The 17510-nt window shown below is 42.3% G+C and overlaps 2 protein-coding genes across 3 annotated transcripts; one reads left to right on the forward strand and one right to left on the reverse strand.

Moving 5' to 3' along the window:
• Positions 1–4311: 4311 nt before the first annotated feature.
• LOC101159054 (mitochondrial chaperone BCS1) lies at positions 4312–8321 on the reverse strand. Its single transcript, XM_004081667.4, has 7 exons — positions 7660–8321; positions 7433–7572; positions 7132–7326; positions 6695–6758; positions 6445–6617; positions 5056–5173; positions 4312–4619 (listed from the first exon to the last, which is right to left on the reverse strand). Exons 1-7 carry the CDS (start codon positions 7977–7979, stop codon positions 4367–4369), a joined length of 1263 nt encoding a protein of 420 aa, XP_004081715.1. The 5' UTR covers positions 7980–8321; the 3' UTR covers positions 4312–4366.
• A 56-nt stretch (positions 8322–8377) lies between these two features.
• Positions 8378–17314, forward strand: znf142 (zinc finger protein 142). Of its 2 annotated transcripts, XM_023950612.1 has the most exons (9): positions 8378–8622; positions 8802–8966; positions 9045–9347; positions 9435–9629; positions 10370–11194; positions 11312–11489; positions 12714–15408; positions 16534–16639; positions 16722–17314. In XM_023950612.1, the coding sequence occupies exons 2-9, from the start codon at positions 8891–8893 to the stop codon at positions 17210–17212; spliced, it is 4869 nt and encodes a 1622-aa protein (XP_023806380.1). In that variant the 5' UTR covers positions 8378–8622; positions 8802–8890; the 3' UTR covers positions 17213–17314. The 2 variants fall into 2 exon arrangements, with proteins under 2 accessions (XP_023806380.1, XP_023806378.1); XM_023950610.1 differs by having other exon boundaries at positions 8802–9347.
• The last annotated feature ends 196 nt before the right edge of the window (positions 17315–17510 follow it).

Here is a 17510-nt window from a genome sequence, read left to right on the forward strand (position 1 = left end):
CCTCTCGTTTTCTTTCAGCTTTCCCAAACGGTGCACAGTGTCGATCACATCTGGAACCTTCTGTTTTCCCTCCGGGAAAATCATTTGACAAATATTGATGGTTTCTCTTCTCAAATCTTCTCTGGACACTGTTTCTGGTACACCATATAATTTTAAATTCCAGCGTCTTGAGTAGCGTTCAGATTCCAGGAGTCTTTCCTGCAGCCGCAGAACAGTAGCTTCATCTCTGTTTGTTTTCTTTTCAACTATGTCCATTCTTGTCTTCACATCTTTTATTTCTTCAAAAGCAAAGTCAACGGATTTTTTTAGGCACTCAATTTTGAGCGAATTGTCATTGATTAATTTCTCCATGGCGTTAAAGCGGATGTTAATAAGGCTTGAAAGAACATCAATAACATCGTTGTTACCAGCGCTGCTGCTTCTTCCCTCACCTTGCGGTGTTGCCAGTATTGCTTTTTTTTTAAAGCTGGCTCTTTACATGGGGTCCCTTCAGCTGAAATAGGCAGGGGTGGAAAATCTTCTTCATCCGGGATGATCATGTCTTGTTCAGGATTTGTCCTCTGAGTATAGTCGTGTCCTGCACCACTAACGGCACCGCTGCTGTTAGTGTTGTTAGCCATGGCTTTGCTCTCTTTAGAGGTTCTTTTCCGCTCTCGAGATGGCATTGGACAGCAAAATTGTTTCCTTTTTGGTTACAGCAAGAAATGTGCAAGTAGCGTCTAATTAGTAGTTTTCCGCAGTATTTTTCAAAGTTAGGCGCAACAGGTTGAAAAGTAGCGTCTGCTCAAGCCGCCATCTTGGTCAGCTCCCCATGCCTTTTCATTCACCTAACCCAGGGGTCGGCAACCCATCGTTTCGGAGCCACATGTGGCTCTTTCATCCTTCTGTTGTGGCTCCCTGTGACTTTGGAAAATAATGAGTATTTTATAATAATTAAATTTTATTTTAGTTTGTTCAATTTTCATGGCATTTCAAAGGTGCTGCTGGCTCCGTATGAAGCGCGAGCCACGTAAAAAACAGCTTCCTTAATGATCTCGTATTTATCGGGCGAGACCTGCAGAGCTGATAGCAGGGAGAGGCACGCGGGGCGGCTTCAATAAACACTCCGATCTTCTGCCGGGAACTTGACGTACCGCGGGGCAGAGACCAACTCGCTGATGACAGACTGAGAGTTCGCGCCAGTGTTGCCAGATAGAGTCACAGTTTTCCAGCCCAAAAGTCATCTGAAAACCGCCAGACCCAGCCAAAAACCGCCCAACACAAGTTTTGATTATGTTTTTTTCCCGTACTGGACTGATAAAATGAAAAAAATTTCTAAATAAAAGATCGTTCAGACTAATAATAAAATGTGTACAATATTGAATATTTCTTCAGCGGAGCGCCTTCTTCCATTCATTTTCTTAACCCGCTCCATCCCGCTATAACCTGCGTCCGGCTCTTTCATCCTTGTGGAGCGCCCCGACTACCGTATTTTGCGCTCTCTGTGTAGGACACACTGAGGAGCGCGGGGGAAACAACTCTCAGCTGCAGAGGATGTGAACAGGTGAACAGGTAGAGAGGAAAAGCAGGTAAAGAGGCGGGGGAGGGGCTTTGGCTTCAAACTCTGTCAGAGAGATGGAAACACGGGCGTCAGATTCAGACGCAGCTTTCCCTGCGGGAGTTGAAGCAGAGACCTTCCCTGGGATGATTTTATAAACTCAAACATGGAAACATGATTACCAAGTAGAACTCTTCAAAATAATAAACCTGATCTCTCCACATTCTCAGTGTCTACCATGCATTGATAAACACATCGCTCCATGCAGCGATCAGACCAGAACTAGTAGCTCCTCCCACACGCGGCCGCGGTATCATCCTTTAAAGAACATAATGTGCATTTGCAGCGACGTATGCTTCAGACTATGTCCGATTGGCCAATCTACATGTCAATCAAGTCCCTTACTTCTCAGTGAGGATTTTGATTGGCTGGTGGATTTTAAAGAAGTACTTTTTTTTTTTTAAATCTTTTCTGGCCCGCGATCTACACTCATGTCATTGAAGGTCGACCGGTAGATCGCGATCGACGTAATGAGCACCTTTGAATAATATATACATGCATAATATATATAATGATGTCAAAACGGGTTGTGGCTCCGGGTGCTTTCTTTTTTATTAGGGGCGGTCCCAAATGGCTCTTTGAGTAAAAAAGGTTGCCGACCCCTGACCTAACCTGAGGTTCATTTGTCTGATTACGTCATGAACCTGTCATCCGAACACCAATGCGGAAGTAAACAGTGTTACATACGCCCCCTCCTGCAGATGTAATGTCCCGTTTCAGCACAAGACAATAAAGAGGAATGAAAATTGCCATAAAAGTGCTCCTCCTTTTGTGTGACGGAAGCGTCACACAGACGTAGAGATCTTGTCTTTGGTGGAGGAAGAAAGGATTCAAGCGAACAGCTAGCTGCAGGATGGCTTCATCGAGCTGCAGAGATCCTGCAAACCAACCATCAATAAATAAAACTTTAATGAATCGTAAATAAAAAAAGAGCTTCCAGACATCTGGAACGTTATCAATAAACATTCAGCTCATCTGTTCAACAATCTTTAGTCGGTCTTCTCTGCGGCTGCACGGCGTTCACCTGCTGCTCTGCATGTTCACTTCCACTGTAATCTCCTAAAATTACGAGTTTTTTCTCATAAATTTACGAGTTATTATCTCCTAAATTTATGAGAAAAAATCTCGCAATTTTACTTTTTTTTTTGGTGGGCCTAATTTTTTTATTTTTTTTGGTGGCCCAATAAAAATCTCGTAATTTTACTTTTTTTTTTTTGGTGGCCCTAATACTCCGTCGTAATTTAACCAGGAAAGTCCCACTGAGATTAAAAACCTCTTTTCCAAGGGAGTCCTGGCGGTAAAATGGCGGTAAGTCTTGTCTGTTGTCTTTGTTAAATGTTGTCAGTTCCCCCCCCCCCCCCCCCCTTTTTTTTTCAGGTGGTCGGATGAGCCACTGTACATGTTCCCCCTGCTGTGCCTTTGGGTAGGCCAGTTTATTTCTGTTACTTGGTCTGTTGGTTAAGTTAAAGTTAAGTTTGTTGGCTGAGTTCATTCTGTTCCTGTTGACCTTTAGTAAGGCCGTAGTTTGCAAATGGTCTACTTTTTTTGAGAAACATTACAGTTTCATTTATTGATTAATTTTCTGTTGTCCTCTTTGGCCACTCAATCCATGACACAGCTAAAAATCAAAGCCTTGTCAAACCTGGCAACATTTTTTTTCCCAAAATTTCTGTGGTAAACTTTTGGCAAACCTTAGCAAGCTGGAGCATCAGTTTGGTGTTCTTCATTGACTCAAATAACACTCAGTCATCTTCTGCTGTAGCAGCTTGTCCCACTACAAGGTTCCACTTCCTGGTACCCCAGTTCTGCTCTTTGTTTCCTAAACTATTTTGACTGCAGAAACAGCCACCAACATCACTGACTTTAGTTTAAAGTCCCATTGCAATCATCTTTTGCAAAAGCATTCGCAAATAGGATTTTAATTGTCATTTTTAGCCAACATTTTAAAAATGTAAAAACTGTTTTCTAGGACATAGTTTCTGTAGTTCCTTAGAAATGTGCCTCTTTTAGGCAGGACCCTCTGTGCATAGCAACCCCGCCCCCCTTCCTCTTCCTGTTCTCAAGGGCAGGGAGCTTGTGGCCTGCCCCGTGTATTTTCTACGTTAAAAAAAATACACTCTTCTACCAACATCATTTTTTGGATTGCTCCTGATTCACAACAATTTGAAAGAGGAAATCCTCAAAAATGCATTTTTCACTTACCGTACATATCTTTATCTGTCCTCCATCATCAGAAAAATGCCACAAGAACATGTTAAAAACACCAGAAAATACTATTTCAGTCAGACATGCAAGTCATGCAGTAAAGAAGATTTATTCCCATATTTCTTTTAGTTTGTCATAAGGCTCCATCAAGCAAAGATCTCCATAGAAAACTTTGGGTATTAAACTACCCCTAACAGAGCTCACAGGTGGAAGCCGGGGAGGAGGGTGGGGTGACGAACGCAGAGCTAGCAGAAATGGATGAAGAGGATTGGACCGCACACCTAGAACCTAAGTAGGACGCTGAACAGGTGAGTTGATTAGACTGAACCGCCCGCAGGGAGGAGTAACCAGGTAAACACACTGCTCGAGTTGCCGCTTGAAATACTCCCAGGGTCGTTCATTTTGATTGAGTGGGTCTTTAATATGTGAAAGGGAACAGCTACTAATCAATACAAAAAAAACGTTTAGAATGTGAAGTTAGAAATGATTAAAAAAAACACCTTTTGAAATAATTATGTTTCGATTTAATTTATTTAAGAGATTGAAAAAAAAACATTTTTCCAGTCATCTTTTAATTTGGTCAACATGGTCTATAGAACCTGCAGGATCCTTTTTGTGCAGCAGAAAGTGTCCTTGCACTTGAGCGGCACTGATCTCAGCATTGGCGTCCAATGCCAGTTTTGCAAACCTCTCTCCTTCAAGAGGAGGTTGGTCTGGATAGAAGCGCCGGAACATCTGTGCGAGCTGCCAGTGAGTGCAATGTCCGATGTATTGCTTCATATCGACCCGGCCCGGTCGGATCAGCGCCGGGTCTAACCTGTGGGTCGGAAATAACAGTTCTCACAACAGTGTTCTTGCAAGTGATAGATACATTTCTGTTCAAAAAGGCTTAAAATAATCAGTGTTTGCAAGACCCTCATTTTCTGATTTATTCAAGTTGCGTCCAACACTCAAATTTTTGATTATTCAAACTTGTATTTTTATTTAATGTTGATAAATGTAATTTCATAAAAGGGTGCATATATATCTGTTACAACACAAAAGTTGGAATAACATTTTTTGTAAATCCTTAAAATAAACTATACATTGTGCATTTTAACCACCACATCAAACACAATGCAGACCGAACATAAAATGAAATATATAGGGATGATTTAGAAGGAAATATGCTGCAACTACAGGAAATATCAGCTAAAACTGTGCTCTGCCAGACTCATGAGGCAGTGTGTGTGAGTAAATTAACTTGTTCCTACCTGTCTATGAAATTGGTGGTCATGAAAACTATTCTGGCCTCAGATGAAGCTACTCCGTCCAGAGAGTTAAGCAGTCCACTGAAGGTCAGTCTACCCATTCCCTGGAAGGCCAGAGGATCTGATGGAAAATGAAAACACAGTGATCAAATGCACATCCTCAAAGCAGTGGGGCAAAATGGGGCAAAATATAAATTAAGCAGAGACTGATTCTAAAAATGGTCATATTCAAAAAGATGAGAAAGGTCTGTAATGTCTATTATGGAAACTAGGGGTGTGTATCTTTCGCTTTTAAATGATTTTTTTTAAGCAACAAAAACAAAATATTTTAACATAACAGCTTCCAATATAAAAACCTGGTATTTTGGTACTTTTAAATTGTTTTGTTCTTTAAAAAATGTCATACTGTAATTATTTCAGGTATTGTTTAAAGACCTGTGAAAAAAGGGTCATCATTCATCTTCTTTCGTTTGTCCCTTTTGGGGTCACTGGAGCCCATCACGGCCACTTATGGGCAAAGGCAGGGGACACCCTGGACAGGTCGCCAGTCTGTCGCAGGGTCACACATAGCACACACCCATGCATATTCACATTCATATGGACAATTTGGAGTGCCCAAGTAACCTATGACGAATGTTTTTGGACGGTGGGAGGAAGCCGGAGACCCCTGAGAAAACCCACGCATGCACGAGGAGAACATGCAAACTCAGAAATGTTTCAGGTCCCCCCAGCCGGGACTTGAACCGGGGACCTTCTTGCTTTGAGGCAAGTGCGCTAACCACTGCGCCACCGTTCAGCCCAGGGTCACCTGTAGGACACCTTCAGCCAATTGTGATTGACCTGACCTGGTCGAAGTTAGCTTGCAATTGGACGCCTTTATGTTTGCATGACATATACATAAAAAGGCAAAGACAGTAGAGACGCACAACAGGAAGAGAAACTAACACAGAAATTGATTATTTACTTCACTATTGGTTACAGACCTTTTTATCAACATAATGTTGTTTGTATCTGTGGTTTCCAACTGATACTGCTTTAACTCCCCGTGTTTGGGATATTTTACACCATAATAGAAACCCTTCAACTATGAGAGAGAAAAAATGTAAAAAATAAAAATAAAAAATCAAAGAAATCCTATTGCTTGATTTTTAAAGAAATGTTTTTATATTATGTCTCTCACAGTCTTGGTGTATATAAGATAAACATTACAAAAATCATCTTTTTAAGTGGTAAAACTTGCAGAATAAGTGACTAGCAAATCATTTTTTACTACCGTATATATAAACAGGACAGTTATGCTAGAAAATAGAGGCTGAATTCAAGCACTAGTATTAACAGATGAAACTCGATATAGAATAAACTAAACACAGAAATAAATGCTCCCATTCTCACTTTCAGTGGGAAGCATCTCTCGGCTCACAAACGCAGCATCCACATCCTCCAGTAGAATGATGCTTTGTTGCGGCGCCACACTCAGGAGATGGTTTAGGCGGTCATCTGAAAGTGCTCTGTCGCTCAGACTCATCAGACAGATGCTGTAACCGAGCTCTCCTGCCAACGCCGTGCTACAGTAGAATTTAAAGCAGATGACAAGAACGTTCCATGGATGAAGAGCGGTCAGATAAACCGGTACCACACTCACATGAAACTGCTCTTCCCACATCCTGGAGGACCGTAAAGCAAATACCCTCTTCTATAAGGAATTCCTGCAGACACACAAAAAAGTATTCAATCACACTGTTATTTTTTAATAGAAAAAAGAAAGGATATTAAGATAAAAATTTCTCCTAAGCATTTTTATTTTAAATTTATCAAATAAAGATGGTCAATGAAATCCAAAATTTACCACAATGCTTCACAGTGTTGTGTATTTGAAATGTGACAGTACAACATGTGGATTTGAGCTTTTCTGTAATATTTTTACTTTGCAAAGTTGAGAATTTATCTATTTGATGAATTCAAGACTGTTGTAAGTAAATACTATAAATAATAAATAATAGTGCTCTATAATGTAGCCTTGAGACAAGTCTACCATCTTTGTGCAGAAAGCAAAAGAAGTCAAGTCCTGGAAGGTTTTACCTCTGTCCGTGTACCATTTTGGGTTTCCGATAAAATCCTTCACGTCATCCACAATTTTCTCAGCCACTCCAACCTCCAGAACCACTGAGCTGAGGGGCCTGCGTCGCCTTGGAAACCCAAAGGGCCTCCATTCTGCTCCCATGGCTGAGTACATCACTGTTCTCCCTTCCTCCTGCTTCAGAGCTAGTTCCCTTGCTGCAAAATCATGAGTGGAATTTGAATTCTTTGTCCAGAAAAACATACTGCAGCTTTACAAGAAACAGAATTTAATTTAAAATGTTATTTCACTGTTAAATTATACCTTCTTGTAAGATATTGAAGAAGATTTGTCGGTCTCTGCCTAAAGCTGTGAAAGTGACTGACTCCCATGGAGTTCCAGTGTGAAGATCCACCATTTGCTTCTCTCTGGTGCGCTCCACCATAATTAACTTCCTCCCATACCTGAGGCCCACAAACAATGACAGTGTTACAAGATCTACTTTTTTATACTTGTGAACAAAACATTAACTAAGATTTAGAAAATCTAACCAGATGATGTGGTTCCCAGGGCTTGGGTGGAAATCAAACTGTGTCTGAACCCGTCCACTCTCGTGCGCCAGGTAGGAGGTCTCCACGCTGAGGTGCTGCGTGTGCCTGGCGTGCTTGGTGATCCAGCTCAGCAGCCAGAGGTAGCTCTTGTCCCGGCTCGGTACCTCTAAAGTGATCATGTAATGTCTGCGGAAGAAAATAGACCCCACCTGGGCGCTTTTCCGAGCCAATGCCAGTGCCGTCCCGACGCCAACCAGACCAAAACCGGCACCGAAGTACGGGTTGTCCTTTAGCGCGTCCAGAAAGTCTGGCAGCGGCATGATGAACACCGCGGAATCTCCTGCTCTGAAGTCTTTTTTTCAGTCACTATGAACAGATAACCATTTGCTGTTTTGGGTTTAAAACATATGCTTTCCGTAATCAAATGTTTACTCTCCTCGTCTCCGGAATGACAGACATCCGCTCATGAAATACAAAAAACAAACACGCGCTATTTCACACAAATGCAATATATGCTAGTCATTCATGCACACTGGCTTCCATTTAAATAGGAATAGTCATAATTATGAAGAACTTTAAAACATAAAAATAAATATGGAGGTTCAAATTTCAATAAATGCTACAGCCGCGACCTCTACAACACATTTGGTGTTCAAGAAACTTCTTCCGACCGGACGTCAGTACTCATAAACAATAGTTCCTACCCTACTAACAGGGGTGTCATGTTTACATGTGTGAGGTTAGCGACGTACTGATAAATAGAAATAAATTTAAGTAGAAAGGGTATCGTGTGCAGTTTAGTGTATATAATATTTATCTCGAAAGCGGAAGCAATAAACTAAAATTGGCGGAAACTAAAACTTTTTTCGAGCAAACGGCACAAAAAAATGCTAGCTTTTAGCTAAGACGTCGAAGATGCTTAGATTTTATTTTTTTAACAATCGCCTCATGATGGCTTCACAAGTAAGTCTAGCCTACTAACTGACTATTAATAATGTGAAATCGGAAAAAGCTAACTAAGAATTTTTAACGTAAAGCATTTATTGTGTGTATACGTTTATTGTTTATAACATGATTGCTGTGGTTCTTCTGTCTCCTTTTATCCCCCCCCTCACACACACACAAAAACAACAACAAAACAGGCGCAGCTGAAGGCTTTTTAAGTTAAAAAATGCCTCATTGTAAACAAATGGGCTTAAAGTATTACAACAGGGGTCTCTTTTAAATTGTCATGGAAAATTCATGGAACAGACATGAACTGAATTCTCAGCCCCGCCCACAAACCCAAACATCTTCATGCAGTCAAGGTAAGCTGGACATGTATAAATGTTCCCAGTGCAATCAAGTGTTTGGGAAGCCCGCTGCTTTGAAACGCCACTTCAAAGTCAATCACAGGGAGCCTCACATCAAGGACAGCTTCACCTGTTTTGAGCAAGGATGTCAGTTCAGCAGCAGCAGCGCCAACCGTCAGGAGTACCAATCCCACCTGACATCCAAGCATGGTCTGGACCTCATTCCCTGCACTTCTCCATCCTGTACGTGGGCATTTCCTACACGTGAAGAGATGGAAGGCCATCGGGAGAGCCATTTGCCATTTGGGTGTTTTTGCTGCCCATTTGTTGCAAAATCTGCAAAAGCTTTGAGGGATCACCTGGTGGATTGTAACCGTTTGTACAATAACCCTGAAGGTACGCAAAACAGATATACAAATAGTTTTTCTTTTCTTTTAATTGAGTATGTGGAAAACTGTGTACGAATTCTGCCGTCTTTCTTAGGTAGCCAAACTAAATCCACCCCGACACCCAAAGGTCCAAAAAGATCTAAAAGAAAACTTGAGTCTCCTTCTGTCTCATCCTCATTACATGATGGGCACGTGCTCGAAAGGAAAAAAAGTAACAACAAAAGACTGAGGATTACAGTGGAAAAAGACAAATCTTCAGCACCAGATGCGGCACCTCTGCCATCCAAAGGTAATGAATAATTATAAAATGTATTTGTATAGCACCTTTCAAGCTAAAAATAAAGTGCTTCGCGGTAAAACACAGAATATAAAAAAGCAATTTTAGAAAGATATGTTTTTAGCTGTTTTTAGGTAAGCTCCAATGCACAATTGGTTACTTTTACCTGTTCTTGAGGTTAAAAGGCAACCCACTCCGATGATGTAACGTGTATCTCTTTATCCAAATCAGTGTGAATCAGGAGCAGACGAATAAATGCTGTGGGAATAAGCTTTTACTACTGACGTAGAAGCTAGAATAGCGAGCCACAAGCTCCCTGCTCCCCTCCATTCTGATGCATCCACTTGTTGACGACTAGATCCATGTACAACTTTGTTTTACTCGTCTGAATTGGACCGGGCTCAAAACTGTACAGCTGGATAGCTCCAATATTTCTCACCATTTTTATTGCACCACTAATGTTAGGTTGGGGTTGTGAGGGGCTGTAAGCTAGCAGGAGAGAGTATAAAAAAATTGATGCCTTGGATTAGTGGAGGATTTACTCCACACTAACAGTCCCGCCCACAACTCTGAAGCAAATTTCGAATGAACTACTTGCGCTCTGCAGAAACTATAATCCAGAAAACGACACAGTTATTTTGTGTTCTTTTTTAAGCTGAAAACATAATGTTAATCAAAAGACCACTGGCAACACTTTGAAAATCAAGAAATGATCAGAGTGGGACTTAAAACGATTTTGTTATGTCTTCTAGAGTACCTTGCAGAGGGAGCAGAAAGCGTCTATCGGACCCACACCTGCCCCAAGTGTCGTCGCTGCTTTAAGATGCGCTCTCACCTGCAGGAGCACCTGCGTTTGCATTTCCCTGACCCCAGTCTCCAGTGTCCAACCTGCCAGCGTTTCTTCACCAGCAGGACCAAGCTGCGAGTACACAGACTCCGGGAGGCTGGGGAAAAGACCCAGTGTTGCAGCATGTGTGAATACACTGCCGTGGAGAGGAACGCAATACGTCGCCATCTTGCCAGTGTGCACACCGATGAGGCAGAATGTGTTGCAAAAAATCCCAGTTTTGTCTGTCCAAGCTGTGGCAAAAACTTTACCCAGGCTCGTGCTCTGAAGGCACACATGAAGACGCACAACATCCCCTCAGACAGCAGGTCATTGGCCTGTTTCCATGAGGGCTGTTCCTTTCAAACCTTTCTGCGTAAAGAGCTTATAATACACGCCGCTGAAATGCACGGGGTCAAAGCAGTGGAGTGTCGTCACCACGCTTGTGCTGCCATCTTTCAAAGCGAGGCCCACATGGAGGCTCATCATCAGAAACATCTGGCCTATCACTGCACAGAGTGTGAGTTCTCATGTTCCAATAAAACAGTCTTCCTTCGGCACCAGCGGGACGGTCACCCAGGAAAGGAAGAGCTTTGCTGCAGCTTTTGCTCATTTGTGACCTTTAACCCTGTGGAGTTTGAGCAGCATCTTGGACATTTACACGCCAACGAGAAGATCCACCACTGCTCTCAGTGCAGCTACTCCACTTCGCATAAACGGGGTTTGAAGCGGCACATGCTGATGCACAGCGGTGAGGGGGATTTCTTCCTGCGATGCCTGCAACTAAGTCTTTTCAGCGTTTACGCCTGAATTATGGAAGCCGTTGCTTCTACACTTAAAAAAATAAATTTTTCACTCTCTTCTTCAGGCGAGAAGCCACACAAGTGTACTTTGTGTGACTTCAGGTGTCGAGACGAGTCTTACCTCTCCAAGCATATGCTCACCCACTCAGATGACAAGAACTTTATGTGCTCTGAATGTGGATACGTCACCAAATGGAAGCACTACCTCACGGTCCACATGAGGAAACACGCTGGAGATCTCAGGTACACATATGTTTCTTAAGAAACTCTAACTCAGATTCCCGGGGGGCCCCCCCTCCCTTGATCCTCCCCACCCCCCCGAGCCTCGTGTACTGTGTTTTGTCTGAATACGTGCTATATGTGTAAAACGGTGTTGTTTTTTGTCTTGTATCTACACATTGTACGCAGTGTGAAGATGCAAATCTTTTTTTGTCACCAAACCCCAACCCCCACCATGGTCCATCTGCATGCTATACAAAGGTGCGTCGGCGCAGGTCATCTAAGGCGCTAGGCTGAATTGACCTCAGTAACCTCTCGAGATGTGTGTGTATCCTGTGTTGTTGTTTGTCTGACCTTTTTCTTCGAGATGTACTGGAACTGAGTTTCCCCTTGTTGGGATTAATAATGTTCATTCATTAATTCATTCATTCATTCATTCATTAAACTTTTTTCGTAAATTTGATTCTGGCAACATGGACACTGTTTAGTGGTTGTTGTTTTTGCATCCTGAATACTTTTTCCCCAACTTAAGTCATGTAAAAAGCTATTTATGATTCCCAAAGTCATTTTGTCCTATTTTTTGTAGTGTTCTTTTTAAAAGTTTCTGTTTTGTGCGCAAGTCCCCCTCCTATCTTCTTTTGATCTGTTGTAAAAGTGTTCCCAGTAGACTTTTAATAAAGATTATGCCATTTTTAGTCAAATTAAAAAAAAAAATAAACTGTTGTTTTCTGGGTCAATGAAGTAGTTCATTAGAAATTCACCTCTGAGTTGTGGGTGGGAGTGTTGGTATGGATTATTCCCGTCCCCACTTCCCATCATCCATCTGTTTACAGGTTCCCCCACTAACCTACACCCCCAAACTAACATTACCAGTGAAACAAAAATGGTGAGCAATATTGGATTTTCCCAGCGGTACAGCTTTGAGCCAGATGTCAGCCCAGACAAGGAAAACAAAGACGTACATGGATCTATTTGTCTACATGCATCAAAATGGAGTGCAGCATTGAGCTTGTGACCCTTTGGGTGTAGCACCTACGTCACTGCTACAAGCTATGTCGAACGCAATTTTTTTCATCTGCTTCTGGTTAACCAGAATTTGAACAAAGAAATACTCAGAAATGCCATTTTAAGCTTAATTTTTTTTATATGTCTTCCATCATCAGAAAAATGCCGCAAGAACATGTTAAAAAATCCCAAAACACTATTTTCATCTGAGTGGGTCTTTAAATATCTTTCTTCCTTTTCCAGGTACTCATGTGATCAATGCCAGTATCGTTGTCATCGGCCGGACCAGCTCACCAGCCACAAATTACGACATCAGGCTAAATCCCTCATGTGTGAGGTCTGTGCCTATACCTGCAAGCGCAAATCTGAGCTTCGCAATCACATGTTAGCCAAACATTCTGTTGGGGAGAAGCACCTGGCAGTGCACAAGTGCAAATACTGTGCATACTCCACGCTCCACCGACAGGCACTCCAAAACCACGAGAACTGCAAGCACACCAAGCTGAAAGAGTTTCACTGTGCCCTCTGTGTGTATTCATCTTTCAGCAGCATCAGCCTCTTCCTTCATAAAAAGAAAGCCCATGACTACGTTCCTGGTGACAAAAAATGGCTGGAAAACTATGCAGCCAAGGAAAAAGAGAGGGCCGCAGCAGAGCTCCTGCAGGATTTTTACATGAAACCAACACTCGATCCGGATCAGTCTGAGGAGTCAAGTCTCATGGAGCCTGCCTCATCTGGTGCACCTGACAGACGGGAGTCTGCTGAACATTATCAGAGCTGGGAAAGTACTGCTACTCCTCTCCCTGTGGATTCTGTCGTTGATGTTGTCCCACAGGAAGATAGTCATCAGTATGTGTCAGATGGCCCACCTGAGCGCTACTGCACACTTGTGTTGAGCACTCTAACAAGCACCACAAGCTCTTCTTTAGAGGAAAACTGTGAGAGCACCCCCACTTTATATGATAACAAATCACATGCACTGCAAGAAAATGTCAACTTTTCCACACTTATGAGTTCATCAGAGGAAGACAGTGCAGCAGTGCAGACGGGAGCATGTGAACAGAAGGATTCAGAAGACTCCTGTGAACATTTGATCGACGCAAGTCCTCCTGTGAAGCATACAGAGTGTCAGATTTCGACACCTGAAGAGGAAAATAGTACACTACAACATAACATGCATCTGAAAGCAATGAAGAAACACGACATGGACCAAGCAGAAACCATGGTTCCAGAGGGACACGTAAAAATGCTTGTGGTCCAATCAGAAACTACGTATCAATGTGATAAATGTTCATATGTGACGTGTAAAGAGAGAGCATTTAGGCACCACCACCAAGCATTGTGCCACAAAAAGATGAAGGAGCACACGTGCCAGACCTGTGGGGTGCAGTTCAAGCAAAGACGGGGCCTCCATAACCACCTGAGAAGGACATGTCCATCCCACTCCCGCAAAGCATTTCTGCAAGATTCAAATCCATGTCAGGCTGCAAATGCGGTCTCTACTGAAGGTTATGAGGAACCCAAAGGAATTGATGGTCATCGAAGATCAAATGAGATGCAGCAAAAGGAGATTTTCATCAATTTAAAATCCAACTCTGAAGCCCTCATCTCCTCAGTACCACAGCAACAGAAAATTACAAATCAGGCAAAAAAAGGTTCCAACTTCGAGGTTTTGAAAAGATCAACCAGCTTCTCACTCAGCAACAAATTAAAATACAGCAAAAGGAATGTTTTTCTGCAGGAAAAAAACACTTACATTAAAAAGAAGGGAGCATTTATTTGCAGGTTGTGCAGGTTTACATCTGGTACGTTACAGACAGTTAGGCAGCACATGTTAACTCACAGAGAAACGTACAAAAAAATAGAAAATCAAACTAGCGCAGAAATGGTCAGTAAGTATCTTTTGCCCAGACGCAGAAAAGGTCACGCAGAGAAGAATATGGATGGCCCACAGATGGGTCAAGTGTTTAGGTGTCCAAATTGTGCCTTTAGGTGCTCTGAGAAAAATCTGTTGGACAACCATGAAGAAACAGGCTGCATGAAGGCGGGTGAAGTACAGTGTACCGAGTGTTCGTTTGTTGCTGCATCAAAAGTTTCTTTGACCCGTCACGTCCTGTACACTCACAAGAAAAAGGTGTTTTTTGATGCTAAGTGGCAACGTTTACGTTGCCAGCACTGCGCCTTCAGTTGTAGGCATAAAGGAATCATGGAACGACACATTTTGTTAAAACATAAAAGTGCTCGGCACACAACAACAAAGAAAGATGAGTCTCTGCGCTCTGGGATTAGACGCTACTGCTGCAACATGTGTGACTTCAGCGCCCAAACACCCCACCGCCTAAGACGGCACAGCCACAGGTGTCACTCAGGGGATTTACCACATGTTTGCACTCACTGTGATGCTCCATTTAGTTCCGATATTGCTTTGAGAAACCACTGCCAACGTTCGCACTCCATACAGGTCAGCTTTTCATGCAAACAGTGCGACTTCACATGTGCCCGTGATGGCTTACTCAAAGCTCACCAGCAGAGCAAGCACCCCAGAGTAAAATGCACCACCTGCCAGAAATCCTTTGAGACAGAGAAAAGCCTGGAGATTCATCAGAGAGCCCACCATGTGCACCAGTGCCAATCGTGCCCCTTTTCTTCAAAAACAAAGCAACTGTTAGCCGACCACCTTCTGAGTAAACACGAGGAGGGGTCCCCTGAGAGCAAGCCTCTGAAGTGCAGCATCTGTCCATTTTGGTGCCGCCATCACCTGGTGTTAGAGCAGCATCTTCGCTCACATGGCAGTAAGCGGATGTATAAATGCACTGACTGCCAGTACTCGACTCGAAACAAGCAGAAGATCACATGGCACATTCGCATCCACACCGGAGAGAAGCCCTACAGCTGTGAGCAGTGCACGTACACCTGTGCTGATCCATCCAGGTTAAAGGTAACCTTAAGGCTTCTACGTGACTTATTACTTTAAACTTTTTAACTTTTAAATAAACATAGAATAATAAATTCAATTGGATTTTCGAAAGTTTTCATGTTAAAGCTGTTGCACTTCTCTTTTCATCTGTTTGGGCCACTCCAATCATCTTTTGATCTATTTTAAAAGTACTCCTAGTCGTCTTTTAAGTATAATTATGCAGGGTTTTTTTTGCCAAAATAAAAAACCTGTGTTGTTTTCTAGGACAGGATAGTTTTGCAGGATTTCATTAGAAATTCACCTCTGAATTGTGGGCGGGACCGTTGGTGCGAAGCAACCCCCCCCTGCTTTCCCTCTTTGTTGCTTAGAGTTTAGAGCTGTGACCCGCCCAGCACATTTTCTCCATCATTAATAAGCTCTTATTTTCATCTGCTTCTGATTCACAGCAATTTGAATTAAGAAATACTCAGAAATGAAGTTTTAAGATTAATTTTCTTTGTACATCTCCTACATCATGAGAAAAATGCCACAAGAAGATCATGTTAAAAACACAATTATCACCAGAGTGGGTCTTTAAAATTGTCTGCGTTTAAGACTGGAAAGTATAATGTAAAGTTTGATAAAAAATATTCTAGATAATTGTTTCCTTTGTGCCTGTAAATGCTAAAGTATCCAGAAAAAAGCCAAAATGAATATTTTCAGAGCCAAGAAGGTCTCATTATAGTAACAGGATTTGTGCTACATTATAGACTTTGAGTTGATGATGATGTCACGTTTGCAAACATTCATTTTATGGCATGTATTTAATTTAAAACATTTTTCCTTTTGAATGCGTTTGTTGATTAAGTGCAAAGTTCTGCCATTTAATGTCTGTCTTTATACTGCTTGGTTTAAAAAGACACCATAATGGCAGTACTTTCATTTAAGTAATAAAGTTGGATTAAAATAATTAGTTTGCATACATTTGCTGTAACCTTATTTGGGTAGAACTGGACCCAAAGCATTCGTAGGCTTTCCTTTTCATCGTTTAGCACACTGAGCTTTTGCACGTCTATGAAAGTGAATATTTCAATGACAAATAAGTTATTCTGATAAATAATTAGTTAATTTTTTGAAAATAAAAATATAAATGATTCATTCCTTCAGCTTCACATGAGAGTCCATCAAAAGGAGAAGAAGTATCTTTGTCCTGACTGTGACTACAAGTGTAAGTGGGCAACCCAGCTGAAGTACCACATGACCAAGCACACAGGTAGGATCAATAAACCAAATGCGATCACTTTGCTTAAACAATGACTTTGGGGGAACAGTCCTTGGTTGCTTGTTATTTGCAGGAGAGAAGCCGTACGCCTGTGATCAGTGCGATTACCGCACCAACAGAGCAGATGCGCTCCGAGCGCACCGCGACACCCAGCACTGCGACGCACGCTCTTATGTCTGCGAGAAATGCGGCAAAGCCTTCAAAACGAGTTTCATATTGAAGACCCACCAGCGGAAGCACATCGCCGGCCGGCCGTACACGTGCGGAGTCTGCCAGAAGGCCTTCAGGTGGCCAGCGGGGCTCAGGCATCACTACCTGTCTCACACCAAACAGCAGCCGTTCCGCTGCCGCCACTGCTCCTACAGAGCTAAGCAGAGATTCCAGGTGGTGAAGCATCTTCAGCGCCACCATCCGGAGATGCCAACAGAGCAAGGCGTGGTTAAGGACTCGGAAGCGGGTACCCTCACTTTGAAGGAGGCTTTGCAGGGGACTTTAGATGAAAAAGCTGCTACTCCGGTCATCGGGGAAGAGAAAACAGCAATGAGAGAGGCACGTAAAATATAAATCTGTTGGTCTTTTACTGCTTGACATTACTTTTTGTGAAAATAGGAAGCAAGAAGAACCAGACAGGTTTTAATTTACTGAATTTTATATATTTTTGCAAAACCGCAAGACAAACAATTGAGCATAAGAACGTCTTACTCGATCAAGTACTTGACAGCTTTTCTATAAAACAAAGATGGTGCATTGATTAAAGAGAACTGTATGTTTTACACCACCATTATTTAAGATTCAACATGCATTCCTCCTTGTTTTCCTATAGGCTTATTGTATTAATAAATCCTGAAAATTGACCAAAATG

This window comes from Oryzias latipes, chromosome 21 (genome assembly GCF_002234675.1).
Source record: "Oryzias latipes chromosome 21, ASM223467v1".
Classification (NCBI taxonomy): Eukaryota; Metazoa; Chordata; class Actinopteri; order Beloniformes; family Adrianichthyidae; genus Oryzias; species Oryzias latipes.

What these genes read in the sequence shown, in the direction of transcription:
- znf142 (XM_023950610.1), top strand. Translation starts at nt 8,891, where the DNA reads ATGGAAAATTCATGGAACAGACATGAACTGAATTCTCAGCCCCGCCCA. An exon ending in GGCACCTCTGCCATCCAAAG is followed by an intron (nt 9,630 to 10,369) that starts GTAATGAATAAT and finishes TATGTCTTCTAG; the next exon opens with AGTACCTTGCAGAGGGAGCA. An exon ending in CCACATGACCAAGCACACAG is followed by an intron (nt 16,640 to 16,721) that starts GTAGGATCAATA and finishes TGTTATTTGCAG; the next exon opens with GAGAGAAGCCGTACGCCTGT.
- LOC101159054 (XM_004081667.4), bottom strand. Translation starts at nt 7,979, where the DNA reads ATGCCGCTGCCAGACTTTCTGGACGCGCTAAAGGACAACCCGTACTTC. An exon ending in AGAGATGCTTCCCACTGAAA is followed by an intron (nt 5,174 to 6,444) that starts GTGAGAATGGGA and finishes ATTTTCCATCAG; the next exon opens with ATCCTCTGGCCTTCCAGGGA. An exon ending in ACCACCAATTTCATAGACAG is followed by an intron (nt 4,620 to 5,055) that starts GTAGGAACAAGT and finishes TCCGACCCACAG; the next exon opens with GTTAGACCCGGCGCTGATCC.